The sequence below is a fragment of the Parasteatoda tepidariorum genome, chromosome 9 (genome assembly GCF_982258835.1).
Source record: "Parasteatoda tepidariorum strain Cologne lab strain chromosome 9, Ptep-v5.0, whole genome shotgun sequence".
NCBI lineage: Eukaryota > Metazoa > Arthropoda > Arachnida > Araneae > Theridiidae > Parasteatoda > Parasteatoda tepidariorum.
In genome coordinates this window covers 28060329-28082242 of record NC_141763.1, presented here as the reverse complement: position 1 = coordinate 28082242, position 21914 = coordinate 28060329, and the positions used below count along the sequence as shown (strand labels likewise).

At 31.0% G+C, this 21914-nt stretch overlaps 2 protein-coding genes across 2 annotated transcripts; both read right to left on the bottom strand.

The window, feature by feature from the left end:
• Window positions 1–15646: 15646 nt before the first annotated feature.
• LOC122271831 (uncharacterized) lies at window positions 15647–17948 on the bottom strand. The gene is made up of 2 exons (XM_043054347.3): window positions 17084–17948; window positions 15647–15753 (listed from the first exon to the last, which is right to left on the bottom strand). Exons 1-2 carry the CDS (start codon window positions 17865–17867, stop codon window positions 15647–15649), a joined length of 891 nt encoding a protein of 296 aa, XP_042910281.3. The 5' UTR covers window positions 17868–17948.
• A 2014-nt stretch (window positions 17949–19962) lies between these two features.
• LOC147803437 (cyclin-dependent kinase 7-like) lies at window positions 19963–20819 on the bottom strand. The gene is made up of 2 exons (XM_087151314.1): window positions 20284–20819; window positions 19963–20167 (listed from the first exon to the last, which is right to left on the bottom strand). The coding sequence occupies exons 1-2, from the start codon at window positions 20817–20819 to the stop codon at window positions 19963–19965; spliced, it is 741 nt and encodes a 246-aa protein (XP_087007440.1).
• Between the last annotated feature and the right edge of the window lie 1095 nt (window positions 20820–21914).

The following is a 21914-nucleotide window of genomic DNA, read 5'->3' as shown; positions in this document are numbered from 1 at the left end:
GATACGGTTTTATGCTGGCACGTATTTGTGACATTCAGCGCGAAAGGGTTAAAACTGAAGCGATTTATGACCAAAGAAAATGAAGTGTGTGGGTGTCTCAATTCGGAAGTTTCAACTACGCAGCTGTTAATGTTTGGTAATTTCAAATTAAGTTCGTTGAAAAGAAATGCATTAAACTGATTTCAAACTGTATGATTAGTAGTAGTAGTACTCAATTTACAACACAACTGGAGCTGTTGTCAGGGAAACATCCCTAACTTCCCATTTACACGAGGCCTGGTATCATGCTCGTGATGTCACCAGACGAACGTAAACCAGATTTTTTTTAATTAAGATTGTCCTAGACTGCTTTCAGACAAGCATTGCCTGGTGAAGAAAACTTCGAGTCAGTCCGAAATTCAAGAGCGAGATGATTAACTCCTTGTGTCACGTGGTTATTTTTCGCTACTCCTTACAAGTTGGTGCTCTTAACATCAGAAATGGTGTAAATTTGACAAAATTTTTTTCAGGCTTGCGTCATCGAAAGACTGCTTTCAGATACCTTTTTTTGTCCTCGTGTAAATTGGGTGCAAGTATCATCCAAAGACATGACATCCCAATTTTGATCTTCTGCGTAGGGAATGACTCTCCCGCTTTGGTAGACCCACATGCGAAGTCGAGCTGTTTATATGATAGAACAGTTTAACGAGGACCAATACCGCATTCTCTCTAACTCTTCGTAGACTAATAAAAGTTATCACCCACTCACGGCATAGGTGATCTACTAGGTACTGAATCGTACGATCTGTGAGATTATACAGCATGAAATAAAACTATACCTCTAATCGGTTAAGTATTGTCGTATACATTTCTTTTCTCTGGTCCGTAGGTGCAGCTCTTGTTATGGCGAAATAACTAAGTAGTTCCACAGCCAGACAACCGAACGCCCACATGTCTATGCTAGTTCCATCAAGGTGTTTTCTCTCTTTATACAAGACAACTTCAGGGGGTTGGTATACAAGTGGCACGCCTATATGTTGTCTGCAACAAAAAGTTTTGTTTTTGGTTAATAAATAAGAAGCATTGTTTTAAATTTACAGTGCTAAATTGTGGTAAAATAGCTATATTATTGTATTAAAACTAAACTTAAGTAGAAATTCAAAGAAATTAACCCTGAATGTCTTAACTTTTTTACAATTAAATTTCATACAACACGAATGATGTTAGGTTGTTTCAAAAGCTCTGCAGCGCTTGTCAAACTTTCCCTTGCTTAAAGATCTAGTTTATAGCAATAACGAATCAACGTCATTTAGATCTTATTGATCAAAGTTTAAACTAAGAACGCCAAAACAACAACACAAAATAAAATTTTTTCGTTGATTTTTGGCTAAGTAAATTTCATTTTTAAGTTAAGTTGCCTACCACGACATTTAACAGTATTCATTCAACCTCAATTCATTAAATTGTAAATAATGAACCTGAATTAAAACATAGCATTATTTATAATCTTTAGTTCAGAAAATAATTACTTCAAAAGATAGATGTTGTTATTTATAAACTTAACACGATTATTTTTTAAACATTCAATTTCAAATGCTTATATTAAGGATCTTTGTACCCATTACTAGTTAAAATGAATAATTATGTATGTTTTATCAGAATGTTTTTTACAAAATAAATTTTTTTTTAAAAATAAAAAGAATTTTTTTGTCGTAATACACAAATCAGTGTTTACATATATAAATTTTTTTAAAGAAAATCATAAGCTACCAGAGCACAAAAATCATCTATTCCATATAAACTACATTTGATAGCAGAAGTAACTAAATCCTTTCATTTATGAAATAATAACTGAAAACCAAATACGTACTTGTGGAGAGGTTTTTTAGACTCCCTCAAGAATGTGAAATCGCACAGGAGTGCTGAATTTTCATCTGATAGGAGTACGTTGTCAAGTTTAATATCAAGATGGCAAGCTCCGTTAGAATGAAGATAGTCCAAACCTTGGAGCACATCTTTCAGCCAACACTTCACGATATTATAAGCTCCCTTCTTTTCTCGAAAGGCTGCGTCTTGAATGGAATCAAGCAATGTGCTTCGATATACTGGCATCAAGAAGACAAAAGTTTTTTGTCTCTTCAATTTGTGCATGCCTACCAAGGAGACTAAGTTGGGATGTCTTAGATTTTTCCATAATTCAGACTCGGCTTTTGACACCATCTCGTACGGCACAATTTTTACTGCCAGCTCAGATTTGTTCAAGGCTTCTCTCATTCTGAACACTTGTCCAAAAGAGCCTGCTCCAATACAGCCAAGGATAGTATATTTTTTCTCCTTTTGCAATATTTTAATTGCCTTCTTAACGCGCTTAGCACGTTTATCATTCGAAATTTGTTTCACACCTTTCGCCATTTTAAATCTTGTATTAAATAACGTTAACTTATTTGAATTCACAGCATTTGATTTCACACAACTCAAATGAGTAAGATAGAATAGAATAAATTACAATAATAAGAGAATTTCATTGTTGACTTAAAATGCACGCAAATCTTAATATTTGCTAAACGAATCATTTCGATTATTTGACAACCATTGTTGAAATACATTTCTAAATAGCATTGTTAAACGTCATTAAAAATTGCTTTTTAAATTAACATTAGAGCTTATGCAATTTTTTGAGTGGGAGTAATTGCCCCCAATATTTTCCTTAACCCCTTGGGGACGGGTGATTCAGAATAGCATTCGTACAAAATCAGAATCAAGTTGTAATTAAATAAAAAGCGGTAACTTAAATGCAGTCGTTGTTAATTTGACAGACTTACTTTGCTTTTACTTTAATTATTGTTAGTTTAATCATATATATATATTCAATGTTAATTCAAAGTATAACTGAATAGTTTTATTTTGAATAAAGTAATGGTGAATTAAATAAATCAAACAATTACAACTCCGCTCACAAATAAACTGCTAAAGAATTACTTTGATTACCAGTTTTATCTTTCTACCCTGATTGATACGGTTTTTTGCTGTCACGTTTTTGTGACAGTCGGCGCGAAAGGGTTAAAGGCCTACTAATCTATATCGCTACAAGATGTTTTCTGATGATTGAATTAATAGTTATTCATAATTATAAATTTATATAGTACCGGCATAAAAAAAACGTCACAAATGCAGCTCGTTTTTCTGTTCCTGAACTCTTATTTATCGCCAAAATTTAGAAACAAAATCAGCTAAGAACATTTAAAACAAAAAATATGTTCTTAAAATCAAAAATTAAAGTTTGTTTTTCCTCTTGAGTTTTAAATATTGACTCAAAATTTTCTTTCTTGCTTCAACTCTAACTTTTGGGATCGTGTCAGTCAGTTTGGACCCTCTTTATTTGTGATTGTCACCTGAATTAGTATTGAAAACGATCCAGTTTGAACTGTAGGTTAGAATTTCTGATTCTTAATTAAAACAAAAATATCGTTCAAATGATGAAATTCTCGATTATTCACAACTCAAGAAGTATTTATGGGATCTCTCTGGTACCATATCTCAAAAATAAACTCACCAACTTAATGCACAACAAAATTAAGAGTGAAAAAAAAAAGAATTCTAAAAAAATTATCAAACAGCAGAGGTCGCCATAACAACACATGCGCACTGTTTACTATTACTCTTGATTATTGTAGTTGAAAAGTGTGAGAACGCCATCAAATCTAAACCAAGACCCATTTTGCCAATGGGTAATAATCATTAACGAAAAAAAATTAAAACGATGTAAGAGAAAAGTTGATACACACGGTGTTTTAAAAATAACATGGCAAAATTCAAAGGGTAAGGCAAACATACCTAAATGAGTAAAAAAAAAAAACTCATAGGGTTGATAACGTGGGGTCCAAACCTGCGAGAGGAAATTGTAAATTAAACAGAATGTGCAAAGACAATAAACAATATTTTATTCTTACAGCATTCCTATTTGTGTTGCATATTTGCAAAAAAATACGCCTATGAAAGAAGTATAAATTTTTTACCAGATGTCTTCAATATATTTATGATAATATGTTTGAGAAGGGGCACTAAAGTAGTACACAATAGTATAAGGTGCGTCTTCTAATCTGGCCAAAGCATTGAACATCATCATACCTGCCAACTTTTTAATCCTTTACAGGATGCTTTTCCAGAGTGGTAATAAACTGGAATTTTAATCACAATTTTAGGCAGAAATATGCGCGGTATTTTGAATAAGCTTAATGCGATCTAGCAATTGAATAATTGTTTTGAATTCTTAGAATTTTGTGCATTTGCAATGTACCTAAGTTAGTAGCTAGCGAAGAGAGCTTGGTTTGCGAAGCAAACCACATAAGATTGCGCAGCAATTTTCAGGGATTGGCGAGCGTTAGCGAGCAGGGGGCGCAGCCCACTAGTATGAAGAAATCAACAAAGAACGATAAAAATCATCCCAAATTGTTATGAGTTTCGTTAAAGATTACAACTAGTTTGCATTGATTTTTTATTATTGAATCACACAATGCGTTTTTCATAGGTAATATTTTTTAAGTTCAGATGCTTACTTTTCAAATCTAGGTTAGCGTCCATAGAGTTTGATAGACATGATCTTTATGATAAACATGTTAAAAAATATGTTATTACATAAAGCTACAACAATTGTACATTTTGAAAAGAAAATATTTTGTGTAATTTGAAAAATTGACGTTTAAGGATAAATATGTTACGGTCAATGTGAATAGTTAGCTGTTATTAATACTAACCGATCAATAGTAATAATAACCAAATAAGCTGGTTAAAGCAAATAATTCAAGCAAATTTATTAAATCACATTAACTGGTTGTTATTAATACTGGTTATAACCAATGAAGTTCAGTCAATGCCATTCTGTCACATTTTCAATGGGGATATTACAGTATCGTGATCTGCCATTCCAACTACAATCGCCAAGACGCCAAATTGATTTTAAACTGAAAAATTTAAAAAAAAAAACATATATGTTTGTTTGGGGGTGCTATGAATTATACTTCTCGAGTTTGTCCTTTTCTGTAATGTTTTTTATTTTTTACTTTCGCATGCTGCTGCCCGGAAGTTGCCAAGACTTGGCGATAATTGAACAAAGACTTGGCACAATGCGGAAATCTCATCCTTTTATTTCTCACTTTGACCAAGAAGTGATAAAAACTCTATTAATAGTGACAAATTAAATTTAAATTTTATTTCTAATGGGGAAGAAAATTTTAAGGAAGATTTTAATATTAAACCAATGGAAGATTTTGCTTTTTCTCTTAAGGATAATGATCTTTACAAGCTTCAATATCTTATTATATACTTTTCTTTTATTAATTTACACTTCAATAGTCTTTGTTTCGATCTTGTAAAAGCTAAAATGATTAAAATTTCACTAAATAAAAAGAAAAATTTAGATAATTTATATTTCGTTATCAATTTTCCAAATCTTATTTTCGATAAGTTTAAATTTAATAATATTTTTGAATATTTAAATAATTTGTTTCCATTAAATTTTTTTAACGTAATTAAAAGCTATAAAAATGATAAAACCCTTGGTAGAACTATTTTTAATTATAATGATCTTATAGTAAAAAGTTAGGGAAAATTAATATATCCAACTGTGACGAAGAGAAAGATTCTATGTTTGTTGATAAACATTCTATAACAACTATTGATAAACAATTATTTATTTATCACTGTTAAACTTATTTTTTCACTTATTACTAATAAAAAAAGTAAACTCTTAATACTAAATTTACTTTTTGATTTACTGATGATTTAATTATCTTTAATTTTTAAAATTATAAAATGTTATTAAATAATATTTACCCCCAGGAATTAATTTTGCTTCGCAATCATGATGATAATAATAATTTTTAATATTTTAGATTTCAATATTGAAAAAAGAAAATATCTACCTTGTTGATTTATACGATAAAAGAAATGATTTTAAATTTAATAAAAATAAACTAATAACATGGTATTCTAATGTTTCTTAAAATATTTATTTAAATACTATTTTTATTCAAGTGAATAGTGTTATATGAATATGTGGTATAGTTTATTTATGGAAAAAACGCTGTTACATACCTGTCAACTCTTCCGAATTTTCCAAAAGATTTCATTTTCATATTTAAAGTGGTAGTAAGTATATACTATTTTTTCTTTTATAAATTTAATTTTTAAATGATTTTGATCACCACTATTCTTACAAAAATTATGCACATATATTAATATGCGTTACTATCATGGTTGTCAACTTAAGTTATCTCAAATACAACGTATTTGTTTACTTAAAATTGAAGTTTTAATTCCTTTTCAATACCACTGGGAAAAATTATAATGAAAGAATTAAAAGTTGGCAGGTATGCTGTTACGAAAACTTCTATATTATGCAAAGAAATATATTTTACGGAATTATTTACCTCCAAAATCAGAAGTTAATTTTTACCGGTCCTTAAAAATTCTTAGGAGTAACAGTTACGTGTAATTTAATTATTTTGCCTGCGAAAAAGAGTTTTCGCAATTTTTAAATTCTCGCGCAGAAGACAATTAACAGAATATTCAATTATTGAAAAAATATTATATTAAAATTTCTTTTTTTATACACTGGTAGTTAAAAAAAATACTTATTCGATTTAATTATTTTTATTTGGTTATCCGATAACATCGTACTGAATTTTTTATATAGACATAGCACGCCGAGGTCCACCCAAAGTATTTAAATGGTAGCAAACTATTTATCAAAGCTGTCAGAAGTTTTCCTAGTTTTGCAACCACTTCAATTTAAACAATATTGATCAAACACATAGAAGACTTTTAAAAATGCAATAAATTTCGAAATCTTTGTAGTGATCAAGAAAATTTAATGATTCATTTTTAAAAACAGGAAATATAAAGTACAAAATGTTCTTCCACTTCAATGTTTTTTAAAATCGTCCCAAACTTTTCGAATTATTTCCAATATTTCATTTTTACCCCCTTTAATTCAATCATGTCCTAGTATTTCGATCTGGGCAACGAAGCGGCCATTATGCCATTCGTCATCTAGCATTTGTCATTGTATGACTTAATTGAGGGGTTAGCAGTCTAGGTGGAAGCTGTCAAGGGGATTCAAGCACTTTGCTTGAATAAATAATAATATTGAAAATAAAACAGCTTGCTCTAAAAACTATGTGTGACTTTGGTTGCTGCTTGATGGAACTTTCAATATTGTAGTTGTTGAAGCTGATGTTGTAGATGTAGATGGATCTATGATTAAGAAATTTATTAAAGCTTTTATTTATTTTGATGATTGTCAATAACGTCCAGACATAAAAGTTAGATACATATGGAAAACAGCATCAGGAATAATGGTAGTTTGTATTAAATTATGCATAATGGATAGCTCATTATATCATTTACCACTTCAGCTATAGCACTGCGTATTGAGAGAAGGCCCAAAAGTAAATATGCAGAGATGCCAACTGCTCCGGACACGCCAAAATAATTTTGCAAATATTTGACTATTTTTGCTTTTTTTTTTCAGAAGATATAGCATGACATAATTACTAAAAATGATGAATTATATAAGCCTGCGAATTAATGAATGACTTTTTAATAAAGCGGTGGGTCACGCTAGATTGTCTCATCTTGGCAGCTCACCGGAGTAAAAACTGGTAACAATAAATTTCATTTTTTAGTTTTTTTCCGGGAATAATAAAAATATATAATTACCAATTGTGTTTAACGGATTGACAAAGGATTATTGAATTAACAAAGAAGGTAGCACAGCTGCTGGTTTAACTGGAATAATCATAAATGGATTTGGGTTCGTGGATTATGTATTCAAGGTGGACCACCCTTTCTTATTTGCTATAGTAGACGAGAGAACTGATATACTTTTTGTTAGACGTGTTAATAACTTGTAATAAAAAATTTAAAGATGCGTATTTGCTTAATATTTCTTTTATTTACTATGAATAAACGAAATAGCCTGGTTGGTAGGGCGCTGGGCCCATGTCCAAGAGGTAGATCCCCACCGGTCGAAGACTCCCCGTGGAGCAAATGATGACTAGTGCACTTTAACTCTCTCGTGTCACAAAATCCTCCATGTTCCCATACCAAATCATACCTCTGGGGGTACTGAATTGAAAATTGATGGTTCTATGGTTCAGGTCAAATTTACGATCTGTGGATGAATGAATGGATGAAATGGGTGTGGTTGAAGTTGAATTCTTGGCAATTGATGACGCCACTGAGGAACAAAAACGCACCCTCTACCTTAAATTCGTTTGCTTTCACCAAGCAGGTACTGGCAGGTGACTTTAGAAACAACAACTATGAATGACATTTTAAAAATGAACGATGTCTAAAAAATTTCTAGACTTAAAAATGTTTGAAACTAAAGAGTAGCGTTAATGATAGAATTTCTAAAAATATTTTAAATGCATTTTTAGTCACTTAGTGTGAAAAATTCTAAGCCCTGTTGAATAACTTTTGTTTTAATGATCGGATTATCACTTATTGCGATACAATCTTATGAGGTCAAAGGGTTTCCTTAAATATGCTGATTAATTTGAAGGTTGTATTTTAAGTAACCGATTCGATACGAAAATGCAGGTTCTCTGAATCGAAATGTATATATATATATTTTTTTAGATTCATTGGGGATTTAGATTTTTGAAATATGTGAATAAGCTGTCATCGAGAAAATATGTTTCCACCAATGTTTAATCAAGAGAGCTGTTGCAAGTTTGAGTCCTAATTTAATTTTACTCTTTGTTAATTTTTCGATGCAATTTATGTGACTCAAAAGTATCTTTGAACTCAGTCATAAAGCAAGTTAATCCAAAAATTGATTAAATGCTAAATTAAATTTGATGATGATTAATAATTTATAAAAACAAATTCGTGTCAGGAGTTGACACTTGGCTCCTCCTTCATCACGTGGTATCGGATGATACTATTTCGCTATTTTGGGGAGAAGGATGTGAACAAGGCTGCTATTTGGCGATCGTAAGACAAAAATATTTATTTCGCAATCTTCATGTGCATAATTTGAACATGTGCGTTTTATTTCATAAACTTGTTGATATTTCTCTCTTTTTATTGAATAGTTTGTTCTTTTTGAGATATTTTGTTGGGAAAAAGTTTTTAAATATAAATTAGCTAGAATAACGAAAGGTATAATAACTGATGATAAAGCGAATTAAGTGACTGAAAAAGAATTCACTGTTTGTGTTTGGCCATCACCTTCTACATCAGAAAGCCTCCACACGGTTTCTTATAAGTAGTCTGCGCAGACTATTTAAAAAGTGAACAGTTTGAGAGCACGAAACCAAATTCTATTTTAAAAGTCCTAGTCCTAGTGTTTAGATTTTACTGGGCACCTGGGCCGCGAAGCGGCCCCTATCCCATTCATCTGGAATTTTCGAGCAGTTTTGGTTGAGCAATGAGGTAAGCAGGCAATGGAGTTGCTTTTATGAATGTTTCAAGCTCTTTGCTTGAATAACTAAAAAGGAATCAAAAATAAATTGAGCAGCTTGCTTTAAACTGTGTCTGTTTGATTTTGGAGTTGTTCAGAATTGTATCAGCATGAGTAAACGTTATTTTCAGAAAGGTTGATGAAATATTTTAAAAGTGACTGAGAGGAATTTGTCATATATACTTGAGAATTGAACCTGTAGTGGTAGACAAGTAAATAAGACAAGTTAATACTATTAAAAAATTAAACAAATTTTTAGACATATATTTGCTACCACTTTTTTAAATTTACTAGATTTTCTATTAAAGGGCTCTTTCGTAAACTGGTTTGCCTTCATATTGGTCAGATTGGACTACCTATAAAAAACCGTGAGGAGGCTTTGAGCGCATTAGAGGTTATCTCGATTTCAAGCGGGGAAATGTCTTTCCTCTTACTCCCCCGCGCTGAAATGAACTCTGCGTTCGAGGAGGTGGAGCCAAGTGTCAACTCCTGGTGAACGAACTATAGATTAAGATATGACGCCCTAGTGAGTAATCCTAGCTTCTTCTCCCCTTTCGCATTACTTAATGCTATGGCATACCCTCCAACTGCTACGGAATTTCCGTAGTTTCAGAAATCTTCTTTTCAGACGGTAGCAAAATTAATGTCTTAATATTTAAAAAAAAAATTAATTTTAGCGTAACTTGTCCACTATTACTTATAAAAGTGCAGGCCATATGGCTAGATTCTTAAGTTCTGATAAAAGTTTTATGAGAGATCCATTTGCTTTAAAAATTTCTACTTTGGTTCGCTACCACTAGAAAGAATTATTTTCAAAATCTTCATAAGTTGGAGGGTATGTGTTATGGTATCAATATGTAATCAAGAATATTTTAAATCATTAAATTCTTAATTTAACGTTAATATGTGTTATCTAATTTTAACTCAAATTAACATGATACAAACTAAAGTGATATCAATAGTTGTATAAATTATTCGCAATGTAACCCTGACATAAGCGCAAAGAGGTTAAATAATTTTAAATTTCAGAATTCCAATGAGCTCGGTGCAATAGTTATGGAGAAGTCGTGTCCAATGTCATATTTACTTTGAAAGAGTCACCAAAAATAAGTTCTCTAAAACTAATATGATAAAGTTTTTTGTAATATGCGGTTCAAATACTATTCATTTTTAAACTTGAAGTCAGCCAAAAAGATTCTTTTTTTTTCTTCCTGAATAGTAACAAATCTTGATCAATTTCCTTTCTGCATTCTAAAACCTATGTAAATCATTAAACTCTGTAATTTTAACTGAAATTTTTAAAGAAATCCTTGGTAATTCTTTTGAAAAGTGATGTTTTATTACAAATTTTTTAACATTAATGATAATTATACATTGACGCCCGGTGGCTGAGCGGTAGCGCTTCGCGCTGTCGTGCCACAGGTCCTCGGTTCGATCCTTGGGCCGGGCAAGGCCGACTCAGCCTTTCATCCCTTCAGTGGGTCGATAAAATGAGTACCAAGCATGCTTGGGAACTAACACTGGGGGTTCCACGTTCGGCTGACCACCTGACCGGAACATATGCTCCCGCACCCCAGAGCCCAAGGTCAAGAAAACTGAGATGGGCACAGTCGGCCTTGGCCCTCTTAATGGGCTGTCGCGCCACTGAGTTAGTTTTAATGATAATTATACATTACCAATCAAAACTTTCTCCGTTATTACTAATCTAAATTATAAATAATGCATTGATAATTTTTATGGACTTTAATAATGTGTTATAAGACAATTTAGATAATTTATTTAAAAAGGATTTAAATAAAATTTTCGCAATTGCGTGCATTTTAATGAATTAACGACAAAAAGGTATTATGAAAATAATTCTTTATTTCCTTAAAAGGAAAATAAATAAATTTTGAAACATTTACCAAATAACAGTTTTTGACAATGAAGAATAACATTATAGCAATAAATATAATTTAATAAAGAAATATTGGATTATCTTTTTGGATTGATTCAAATTGTCCATCATGTTCATCATAACTCCATCATATCCATCATAAGTCATTACCATATTATTACTCTTCCAATGTAAATTTTTACGTTTAAGTCGCTTTTTTCAATGACTATAAATTGTCCGTTTTGCAAAACAATAGTCCGTTATGCAAAACTATAGTCAGTCATGCAAAACAATAGTCCGTCGTACATGGGTAAATGCAAAACTTTTCAGTCATCATCATTTCATTATTTCTAAATGTAAATTCCAAATTCAAGTCCGTGAACTAAAAGCTTTAAAGAGTTATCACCATTTTATTACTTTTCCATTGTAAATTTTCACTTTAAAACTCTTTTTTTTTGCAATGACTAAAAAATTGTCCGTTTTACAAAACAATAGTTCGTCTCGCAAAACAATAGTCCGTCTTGCAAAACAATAGTCCGTCTTGCAAAACAATAGTCAGTCATGCAAAGCAATATTTCATCGTACATGGCTAAATGGAAAACTTTTCAGTCATCATTATTTCATATTTTCCAAATGTAAGTTCCAGTTTCAAGTTCGTAAAAAAAAAAAGGTTTTCAAGAGTCATCACCATTTTATTACTTTTCCATTGCAAATTTTCACTTTAAAAGTCTTTTTTTTTTGCAATGACTAAAAAATTGTCCGTCTTTCAAGACAATAGTCCGTCTCGCAAAACAATAGTCCGTTTTGCAAAACAATAGTCCGTCTTGCAAAACAATAGTCAGTCATGCAAAACAGTATTCCGTCGTACATGAATAAAATAAAAACTTTTCAAGAGTCATCATGTTTTTTATCACTTATCCAATATAATTTTCACTTTTAGGTCGCTTTTTGCAATGACTATAAATTGTCCGTCATAGAAATCAGTAGTCTGTCAATTATACAATCTAGAAGAAAAGTATTTTATGTCTTAAGGCTACAGTGGACCTTCAAAAAAAATTTTTTTTTTATCTTTAAAAGTGAATTTTTTTCTTCTTCCAACATGTATCTTAGCTAACTAATTATATTCTGAAAGTTTAGAAAAAAAATTTCCAGCCATTTTTGAAAAATTCAATTTTTTAAAAAAAAATTTAATAATTTTTAAAATGCTCCCAACGGCTTTTATTTTGAATTTTTTAATTTCTGTTTTTAGTTTTGACTTTAATAGATATATCTTAACAGAAGTTCGGATGAGGAGCAACAGTACACAAATTAGAATTATAAATATAGAACAAAATAAATTTTAAAATTAAATTTTCTCTAAAACAATAGATTTCGTGATAAATAAATACCTATAACTTATTTGCTATTTATGATAATTCAGAAATGCATCCTAACATTTATTCTAACATATCTAGTAAATGTCATAAGTAAAAATCAAGGCAATCAGATGAAAACCGAGCTCCCTGGAAAGTTTTGAAAAATTGAATATTTACAAAATTTTCATTTTGAGAAAAACAGATTTTTGTAAATGGCAATTTCACTTTTATTTACTATTTTATGTTATTTTTGTTGTTCTAAGCAATTGATTATGTGCGAATTGCTTGATAATAAACAAAAACTCATCATAGTGACAAAATTTCAATTGTCATTTACAAAAATCTGTTTTTCTCAAAATGAAAATTTCGTAAATATTCAATTTTTCAAAACGTTCCAGGGAGCTCGTTTTTCATCTAATTGCCTTGATTTTTACTTATGACATTTACTAGATATGTTAGAATAAATGTTAGGATGCATTTCTGAATTATCATAAATAGCAAATAAGTTATAGGTATTTATTTATCACGAAATCTATTGTTTTAGAGAAAATTTAATTTTAAAATTTATTTTGTTCTATATTTATAATTCTAATTTGTGTACTGTTGCTCCTCATCCGAACTTCTGTTAAGATATATCTATTAAAGTCAAAACTAAAAACAGAAATTAAAAAATTCAAAATAAAAGACGTTGGGAGCATTTTAAAAATTATTAAATTGTTTTTAAAAAAATTGAATTTTTCAAAAATGGCTGAAAATTTTTTTTCTAAACTTTCAGAATATAATTAGTTAGCTAAGATACATGTTGGAAGAAGAAAAAAATTCACTTTTAAAGAGAAAAAAAAATTTTTTTTTGAAGGTCCACTGTAGCCTTAATGAAAATAACAAAAAATGCATACAACAAATTCTAATACAAGAAGAAAGCGAGATTTTAGATTAAAAGGTAATTTTTCTGACAAAAATTCATTTTTCAGTTCCTCCTATTACACTGGGGAATAAATGTTTTGTTGAATTTGCACACTAACTTGATCTCACGTAATTCGGGTGGGTGTTTTCAATCTCAAATTAGTTTTATTCGAAAAAAAAAAAACTTTTTTTTTTCAAAATGATGTTTTTAGTTTAGTATATTTTTTTATCTAAATGTGCAAGTTTATCAAGAACATATAGGTTTATATACATACAAATATACTTGTCTGCTCCTTTGAAAATAAAACTTAAAAACATATAATTTGAACGCATCGCATCATAAACTGAAATATATTATCGTCTACTTCTTACCATTGCCTATGTAGCAGAGATGTGGGGACATTTAGTTTTCCTTCAAATGAATTTTAAAAAATTCTGGTTAAAAAATGTATTATTAACACTGTAACAATTAATTCGCATAAAATTGTAACCTGTAGAGTTAAACCAATTTCAGATTTGAAATCAGCAATGCGATAGTATCTAAGATTTGTTAAATAAAAGGATTTTATTCATATTAAATAAATCAAAATTATATTATATTAATTAAAATTAAATTAAATTATTATTATTATTATATTGGATAAAATTAAATTATTATTAAAATTATATTATATTATATTAAATAAATCAAAATTACTAAAAGGATTTTTCAAAACATAATTTATTTACCTTTCGTATCTTATTTAAGTTTACAGATTAGGACTTCTGACATCAAGTCATCCGTGCAATGGAGCTACACCAGGACGCATTAAAAATATCTTCGTTAAATCACGAGAAATATTTTTGAAATGATTTGACGTGTTATTAGGAAACAAAAATGATAAGAACAATTTTGTAAACTTCACATATCCAACTCATTCTTTAAACAATCCCATACGCTCTGGTGCAAGCCAGTATTTGCAATACTGGCTCAGAGGACAAATTTTAATCTTTTCACTTAGAAATAAAACAAAGCAATTAAAACAAGTTCCAGCTTTTCACAAGTTTCATTTAGTCGCGGGACCTTTTTTGAACTAATTTTATTTGACTAGATGAGGTTATTATTTATATGTAGAATCCCATTCTAATACCCAGTTAAATACATTTGCTTTTTAACGTACAAGAATTAGACGCAAAACGTCACTGTTTTTGCAACTATTTATGTTTTGGAGCTAATTTTAATGTTCGTTATAATGTTTTGCCCTTTATATCAATGTTCATTGTCATCCCAGTGTACGTACTGAATCTACATACATGAATCCAAGTTTGTCTAATATCTCGTTGCAGTCAGACAGATATTATTATATTTAATATTCAGCTTAATCTAACATACATGCGGCAAAATTTGTAAAGATAATGTCCTTATATTTAACAACTTTACATTCTTTAAATTTAAGTTGTATTTTATACATTGATCATAAGAAAATGGAATAAATCCGTGTACTGTTAAATCTGTCAAGCAAAAGTGAAAAAAATCTTTACTTTTTGTTCTTTGTGGTGTTCTCGACATCCAGCTTTTTAATTTTTTTTAAAAACAAGTTTATAGATATTTTAAAAAGCTGTACCAGCAATGTTTTGCTTTTTTGTTCGTTTGCTTTTTAAAATTAAAAAAGAAACTCGGATGAAAAATCTGCAGATTCTAAAATAATCTACAGCACCGATGGCGTGTTGGAGGGCTTCCGATGAAGGGGGAAATTGTACTAGTGACTTATCTTTTAATTAGTTTAATCAGGGAAATTGTACTAGTGACTTATCTTTTAATTAATTTAATCAGGGAAATTGTACTAGTGACTTATCTTTTAATTAGTTTAATCAGGGAAGTTGTACTAGTGACTTATCTTTTAATTAGTTTAATCAGTTAATGCGATTCATAGTCTAGGATTATATCTATGACCCCATTTTAGACATTTAAGTGATATTCTGAGCCTAGTTCAATAATTTTTAAGTACCACATGTTAATATCATAATTTTCAACTTAAGGTTTTATTTTTAAAAATAAATTTAAAATAAAGAACTTACTTGTAGTTAGTTTGATCCTCTCTTCTTGAATAAACCAAATACTCTTCTACAAGCAGTTCTCATCCAATTCAAAGCTCGTCCTTTCTTTTTTTCTTTTTTAACTTTGGCATTCTCTATGTTAGAAAAGGAAAAGTCTAACTCATACTGTCAAAAATACTTTTAATCAGTAATTATATTGATATTTTATTTTTAGTTCGTAACCGTCGTTGAACAGCCGACCCAATTTTGAGTTTACGACTATCAATGTTCAATTATGTAGCCTTGTACTTTTAAGCCCAACTCAGGGAACTCTTGGATGAAACATTGGGACAAATTAGCCTCCGTTGAAGACTATTCGATGAAATTTACCAGCATTTACGTTATAGGGAGAAGAAAGACACGAAAAATTCTCACAGTTAGCCTGATGACAAGGAGACAATAACCCATCATGATCCATCTACCATTGAGGATATTTCACGTCAGCACTGTGCTCGGTGCGAGACCGAGCAGAATTAGTATCAACCATTCAATGCTGAGATTCGAACCTGGGTCACACTATTGGGTGTTTAGCGCTCTATCCCCTGAGCCAGAGCGGCTCTATGTAGACATTTAGAATTTATTTAATTATGACAAACACAAAACGTTTTGCCATGACAGATTTTAGATTATGTTTTTATTATACTTATCAAAGAATAAAGCCTAACAAGTGTACGCATTGATCGGTTGATTACTAAAGAAATTGTGAAGAGTTATAAAAATGATTATTCGAAACACCTCGCAGTTTTAATGGACAACTTATCCCGTTTTGATGTTTTGCGTTCCACTTTTTAAAAAAGGATTTATTAGATTTCGATTGCGTTTTTGCTTCCGCCTCGCTTAAATTAATATTTGCTATCCACAATGAGTAGACTTTTTTGTATTCCTTATTGGCATGCATTTAAATTGCATGCATTAGTATTGACATGCGTGAACTGCAGAAAGCACGGGACACCTTATGAACTGCGTAGATATAGAATAAACTCTTAAACATTATCGCAATCTTAAATTTGAACTTACTGTAGATGGAACAGATTGTATTTAAGCATAAAATGGTTTTGCATGAAGTTATTTATCTCATTAGCACGTTACTTATTGATTACCAAACTTTAATCTAAACCTCTAAAATATATACATCTTATAAGGGAGAAAATATATTTTAATTAATTTATTTGTAGCAAGAATGAAACTTATACAGAAATCAAAGTTGCTGCGAAATTTCCTTGGAAGTTAAGCGTTTGTGTGCCCATTATTGTTTATACTTAAAACGTAAAGTAATTAAATGTTACGTTTTTAGAAGTTAACAAAATCGGTTGAAGGAAAAGTGTTTGTTTAATCTTGTTAAGTAATTGAATAATGTATGTATAGGAGTTAACAAAATTGTTGAAAGAAAAAGTGTTTGTTGATACTTGTTTTAAGAGTTCTCACCTTTATGAACAATCACTACTTCATCAGGGTTTTTCCTCACGCTGTTAATAGGTCTATCCACCATAGACTCTCCGTTTATCTCACTCCTCCTATTTTCCAATTCGCCAGTTGACTTTGTGTTTTTATCAACTGAATTTCTCTTCATGAGATTCTCCAAACTCTTCTCTATGATCTCCAATTTGATACGGAGATATTTCACTTCCTCTCTTAATTCAATAATTTTTAACAAAATGAGGTCAATCTTTTTCTCTGTATCAATCTTTGCATCATCTTCAATGTTTGTCACGATTTGCTCCTTGTCTGATTCATCAATATCAGTCGGTTTCACACCGCATTCATTCTCTAAATTGATGCTCTTTAAGGGAAGAGTATCCGACATCAGAGTCATCATCTCCGGTCCTGTTCCTGGCATACTTTGTTTATCCGTAGATTTGTGTATACCAATCTCACTCCTTTTCGAATCATTCAATTGCTTCCTATCACTTTCCGAAAGAGTTTTGGGCGCCTGTGTCTTTTCTGCTTCAATATTTTCCAACATCACAGCTTCATTTACTGATAAATGCTCTCTGCGGAGAGTAGACGCAGTGCTGTTTGTTGGTGGTGTGTGTTTGGCATCTGCGTTATTGTGAATGCTGTCAATATCTTTGTGAAAAAAATCGTGCGTCAAAGCTTTACAGGCTGGTAGTCTACGTGACGCCTCAAATGTCAGAAACTCTTTCATGAATCGGAGGGCAAGTGTCACATCTGTCTCGCACAGATCATCACCTTTGAAGATATTTGTCATTATTGGCCGCAGTAAGCTGTATTCCTGCGAAGAAAATTAATAAAGTATAGCTAGTATATATTTAGATATAATTATAGCTGCTATAAGTTCAATTTATATATAGTTCTAAATTTACGACTCCTATAGAATTCTTAGCCCGGTGGCTGAGTGGTAGCACTTCGCGCTCCCGTGCCACAAGTCCTGGGTTCGATCCTCGGGCCGGGCAAGGTTAACTCAGCCTTTCATCCCTTCAGTGGATCGATAAATGCATGCGGATTCCAAGCATGCTTGGGAACTAAACACTGGTGGTTCCGCGTTCGGCTGACCACCTAACCGGAACATCTGCTCCTGCACCCCAAAGCCCAAGGTCAAGAAAACTGAGATGGGCACAGTATGGCCCTGGCCCTCTATGGGCTGTCGCGCCACTGAGTTTAGTTAATGGAATTCTTATGTTTGTCCGATAATTTCTCACATTACATTACATATCCTTATTGAGTGATTTGAAGGAAAGATAATTTTGTTTTTCAGAAAAACAGCTAAGTATATTCCGGCTAGAATAAAAATAAATTTCGGGAAAAGTGGTTAAGTAAATGCCTGGATACTTGTTTTACGATACTTAAGCGTAGATGAAAATTTTGAGCTTGCAATTAGTTAGATCGAATATAACAATGACTTAACTATGTAAATGTGTATATCCTAAATTTTAAATTATTAATTAATTAATATATTATTAATAAGTTCTTACAAATTAATTTGTAATTAATCTATTACTAATTAATTATTATTAAAGTTCTGTTTTGAAATTTGTGAATTTGTTCTAAACTTGTTCAGCATGTTACGAATACAATCATTCCAACATTTAAATTTAGTAAAATATTTAGGGCGGTGAAAAAAATTTAACCGTTTTTCGAGTTGCAAAATTTTTTTTAGTGCTAATGAAAATTTTAAAAATTCTACTGGAAAGAAACTCTTCACAAAGGCACATAAATGGTGATAGATATATTTGTGAAAGAAATCATTTTCCTTCGGAAAATCGGAAAATTTTGTAGTTTCTCTCTACTTGCTACAAAAATGAATTTAATTGAGTAATAAAACCTACATCTCTCTACCACTCATCACTATTGCATTTGAAATTTACTTTTTAGACTCATTAAATCTAAAACTGAAATATAGATAAGGTTAAAGCAAATATCAATATACTTAAAAAATAGTTTTAAAAATTAAAAAATAATAATAGTAATCTATCTATTTTTAAAACGTGTTTGCTTTAATTTAGAGCTTAATAAAGTTTTTATTCAATGTATGAGTTATTTAATCACAATAAAATTTGCACATGCTCATTCAAATCAAATCAAATAGCTTGTTTTCAAACTGAAGATTTATGACTTAACCAAATGAATTCTGTTTGTTTCTCAATTTGTGCGCTAAAGCTACGCAGATGTTAATGTTTGGTACCTTAAAATTAAGTTCGTTGGGGCAGATTTTGATCTGTATGACTAGTGGCAGAAGTATTCAATTTGCATCACAAATGGAGCTGCGGTCTAGGAATCATCCCTTACTTCCCATTTACTCGAGGCCTGGTATCATGCTCGTGATGTCACCAGACGAACGTAAACCAGATTTTTCAATTAAGATTGCCCTAGACTGCTTTCAGGCAAGCATTGCCTGATGAAGGCAACTTCGAGTCAGGCCGGAATTCAGGCGCGAGATGATGATTGGCACTTTGCATCATGTGGTTATTTTTCGATACTCCTTACAAGGTGGTGCTATTAACATCAGAAATAGTGTTAACTTAACAAACATTTTTTTCAGGCTTGTCACGTTCAAAGACTGCTTCAGACACCTTTTTTTCTGTCCTCGTGTAAATAGGGTGCAAGTATGATCCAAAGACATGACATCACAATTTTGATCTTCTACGTAGGGAATGACTCCCGTTTTGGTAGAATGCGAAGTCGAGCTATTTATACGGTAGAACAGTTTAACGAGGACCAATATCGCACTCCCTCGATCTCTTCGCAGACTAATCAAATGGGTCACCCACTCGCGACATAAGTGATCTACTGGGAACTGTGTCTTACGATCAGTTCGCTGGGGGGCTATTCAATATGAAATAAAACTATACCTCTAACAGGGAAAGTACTGTAGTATACATTTGTTCCCTCCCGTCCATACATGCATTTGTTAATGTGAAACAACTAAGTAGTTCCATCAACAGGCAACCGAACGCCCACATATCTATGCTGGTTCCATCAAGGTGTTTTCTCTCTTTAGACAGGACAACTTCAGGGGGTTGGTATATACTTGGCAAGCCAATATCATGTCTGCAACAAATAAGTTGTTTTTGGTTAATAAATAAAACGCATTTTAATAAATTCAATAAATAAAACGCCTTTCATTTATGAAATAATAACTAAAAAAAATTTTTTTTAATACATACTTATAGAGAGGTGTTTTACAATCCCTTAAAAATGTAAAATCGCACACGAGTGCAGAATTTTGATCTGATATGAGAACATTGTCCGGTTTAAGATCCAGATGGCAAGCTCCATTACAATGAAGATAGTCCAATCCTTGGAGCACGTCTTTCAGCCAAGACTTTACGATATTGTAAGCTCCCTTGCATGGAGTCAAGTCTTGAATGGAGTCAAACAATGTGGTTGGATAAACTGGCATCAAGAAGACAAAAGTTTTTTGTATCTTCAATTTGTGCACGCCTATCAAGGGGACTAAGTTGGGATGACTCAGATTTTCCCACAGTTCCGACTCGGCTTTTGACACCATCTCGTAGGGCACAATCTTTACTGCCAGCTCAGATTTGTTCAAGGGCTCTATCATTCTGAACACTTGTCCAAATGAGCCTGATCCAATATGGCCAAGGCTAGTATATTTTTTCTCTTTTTGCAATATTTCAACTGCCTTCTCAATGCGTTCAGTGAGTTTATCATTTGATGTTTTTTTCACACCTTTCGACATTTTAAATCTTATATTAAATAAATACGCTTTTTCTAAATTTATTTGACTCCAAACAGCTCAAATGATCAAGATAGAATAAATTACAATAATAAGAGAATTTCATTGTTGCAAATGCACAAAATCTTAAGATTTGTAAAACGAAGCATTTTGCAAATTGATTATTTGACAGCCATTGTTGAAATACATTTCTAAATAGCATTGTTATAACTTTGTTACCTTTCTATATCGCTACAAAATGTGTTCAAGTTTTTTGATGATAGAATTAATAGTTGTTCGCAGCTATAAATTTATATTGTACCGAAAGTAAAACTTCACAAATGCATCTCTTTTCACTGTTCTTGGACTATATACTTTTGAAACTATTTCTTCTAAATCTATTTGTCTCCGAAATTTAGATGGAAAAAAAATTACTAAAATTATTTAATGCAAAATTTTTTTTCTTAGAATCAAAAATTAAAGTGTTTTTTTCCTCTTGAGTTTCAAATACTGCCTCAAAATTTTAATTCAGAATTTTATGGTGTTTAAAAATTTTTATACTGTAATAAACAGCAGTATAATTTAATTCGGGGTACGAAAAGAAAAAAAACTATCCTAAAACTGTATTTACCTCATAAAACTTCTTTTGTAACAGCACTTTTTAAAATATTTCATTAAAAAAAGGTTAAGTAGCAGTAACATGCGAACAAGAATTTTATAAAAAATGAAAATATAATGTCAATGAAATAAATTACTATTAATGAAATTTATACAAAACATGCTAAAAAATATATAAAATTTCATTAATAGTAAGATCGTATTTGAGTTTTTAAATGCCCCACTTCATTAATTTTTTATCAAGTAATAAGCCATATAATAACATGGTCAATAAACACCAAGTCTTAAAAATTAAACTTATTGTCAAAATAAATTAATTGCAATTTTTCAGCCATCTTATAAAACCAACTTTTTTACGATAACATCATGTAATGAAGAGAAGAGTATAAATGGTTTGATCTAGAATTAAGTTAATTTTAGACATGATTTAGACAAAAGTTATAAAATATTCAATACGAGTTTATGTAATTGAAAGAAACATACTTCCAGCTGATTCAGGAA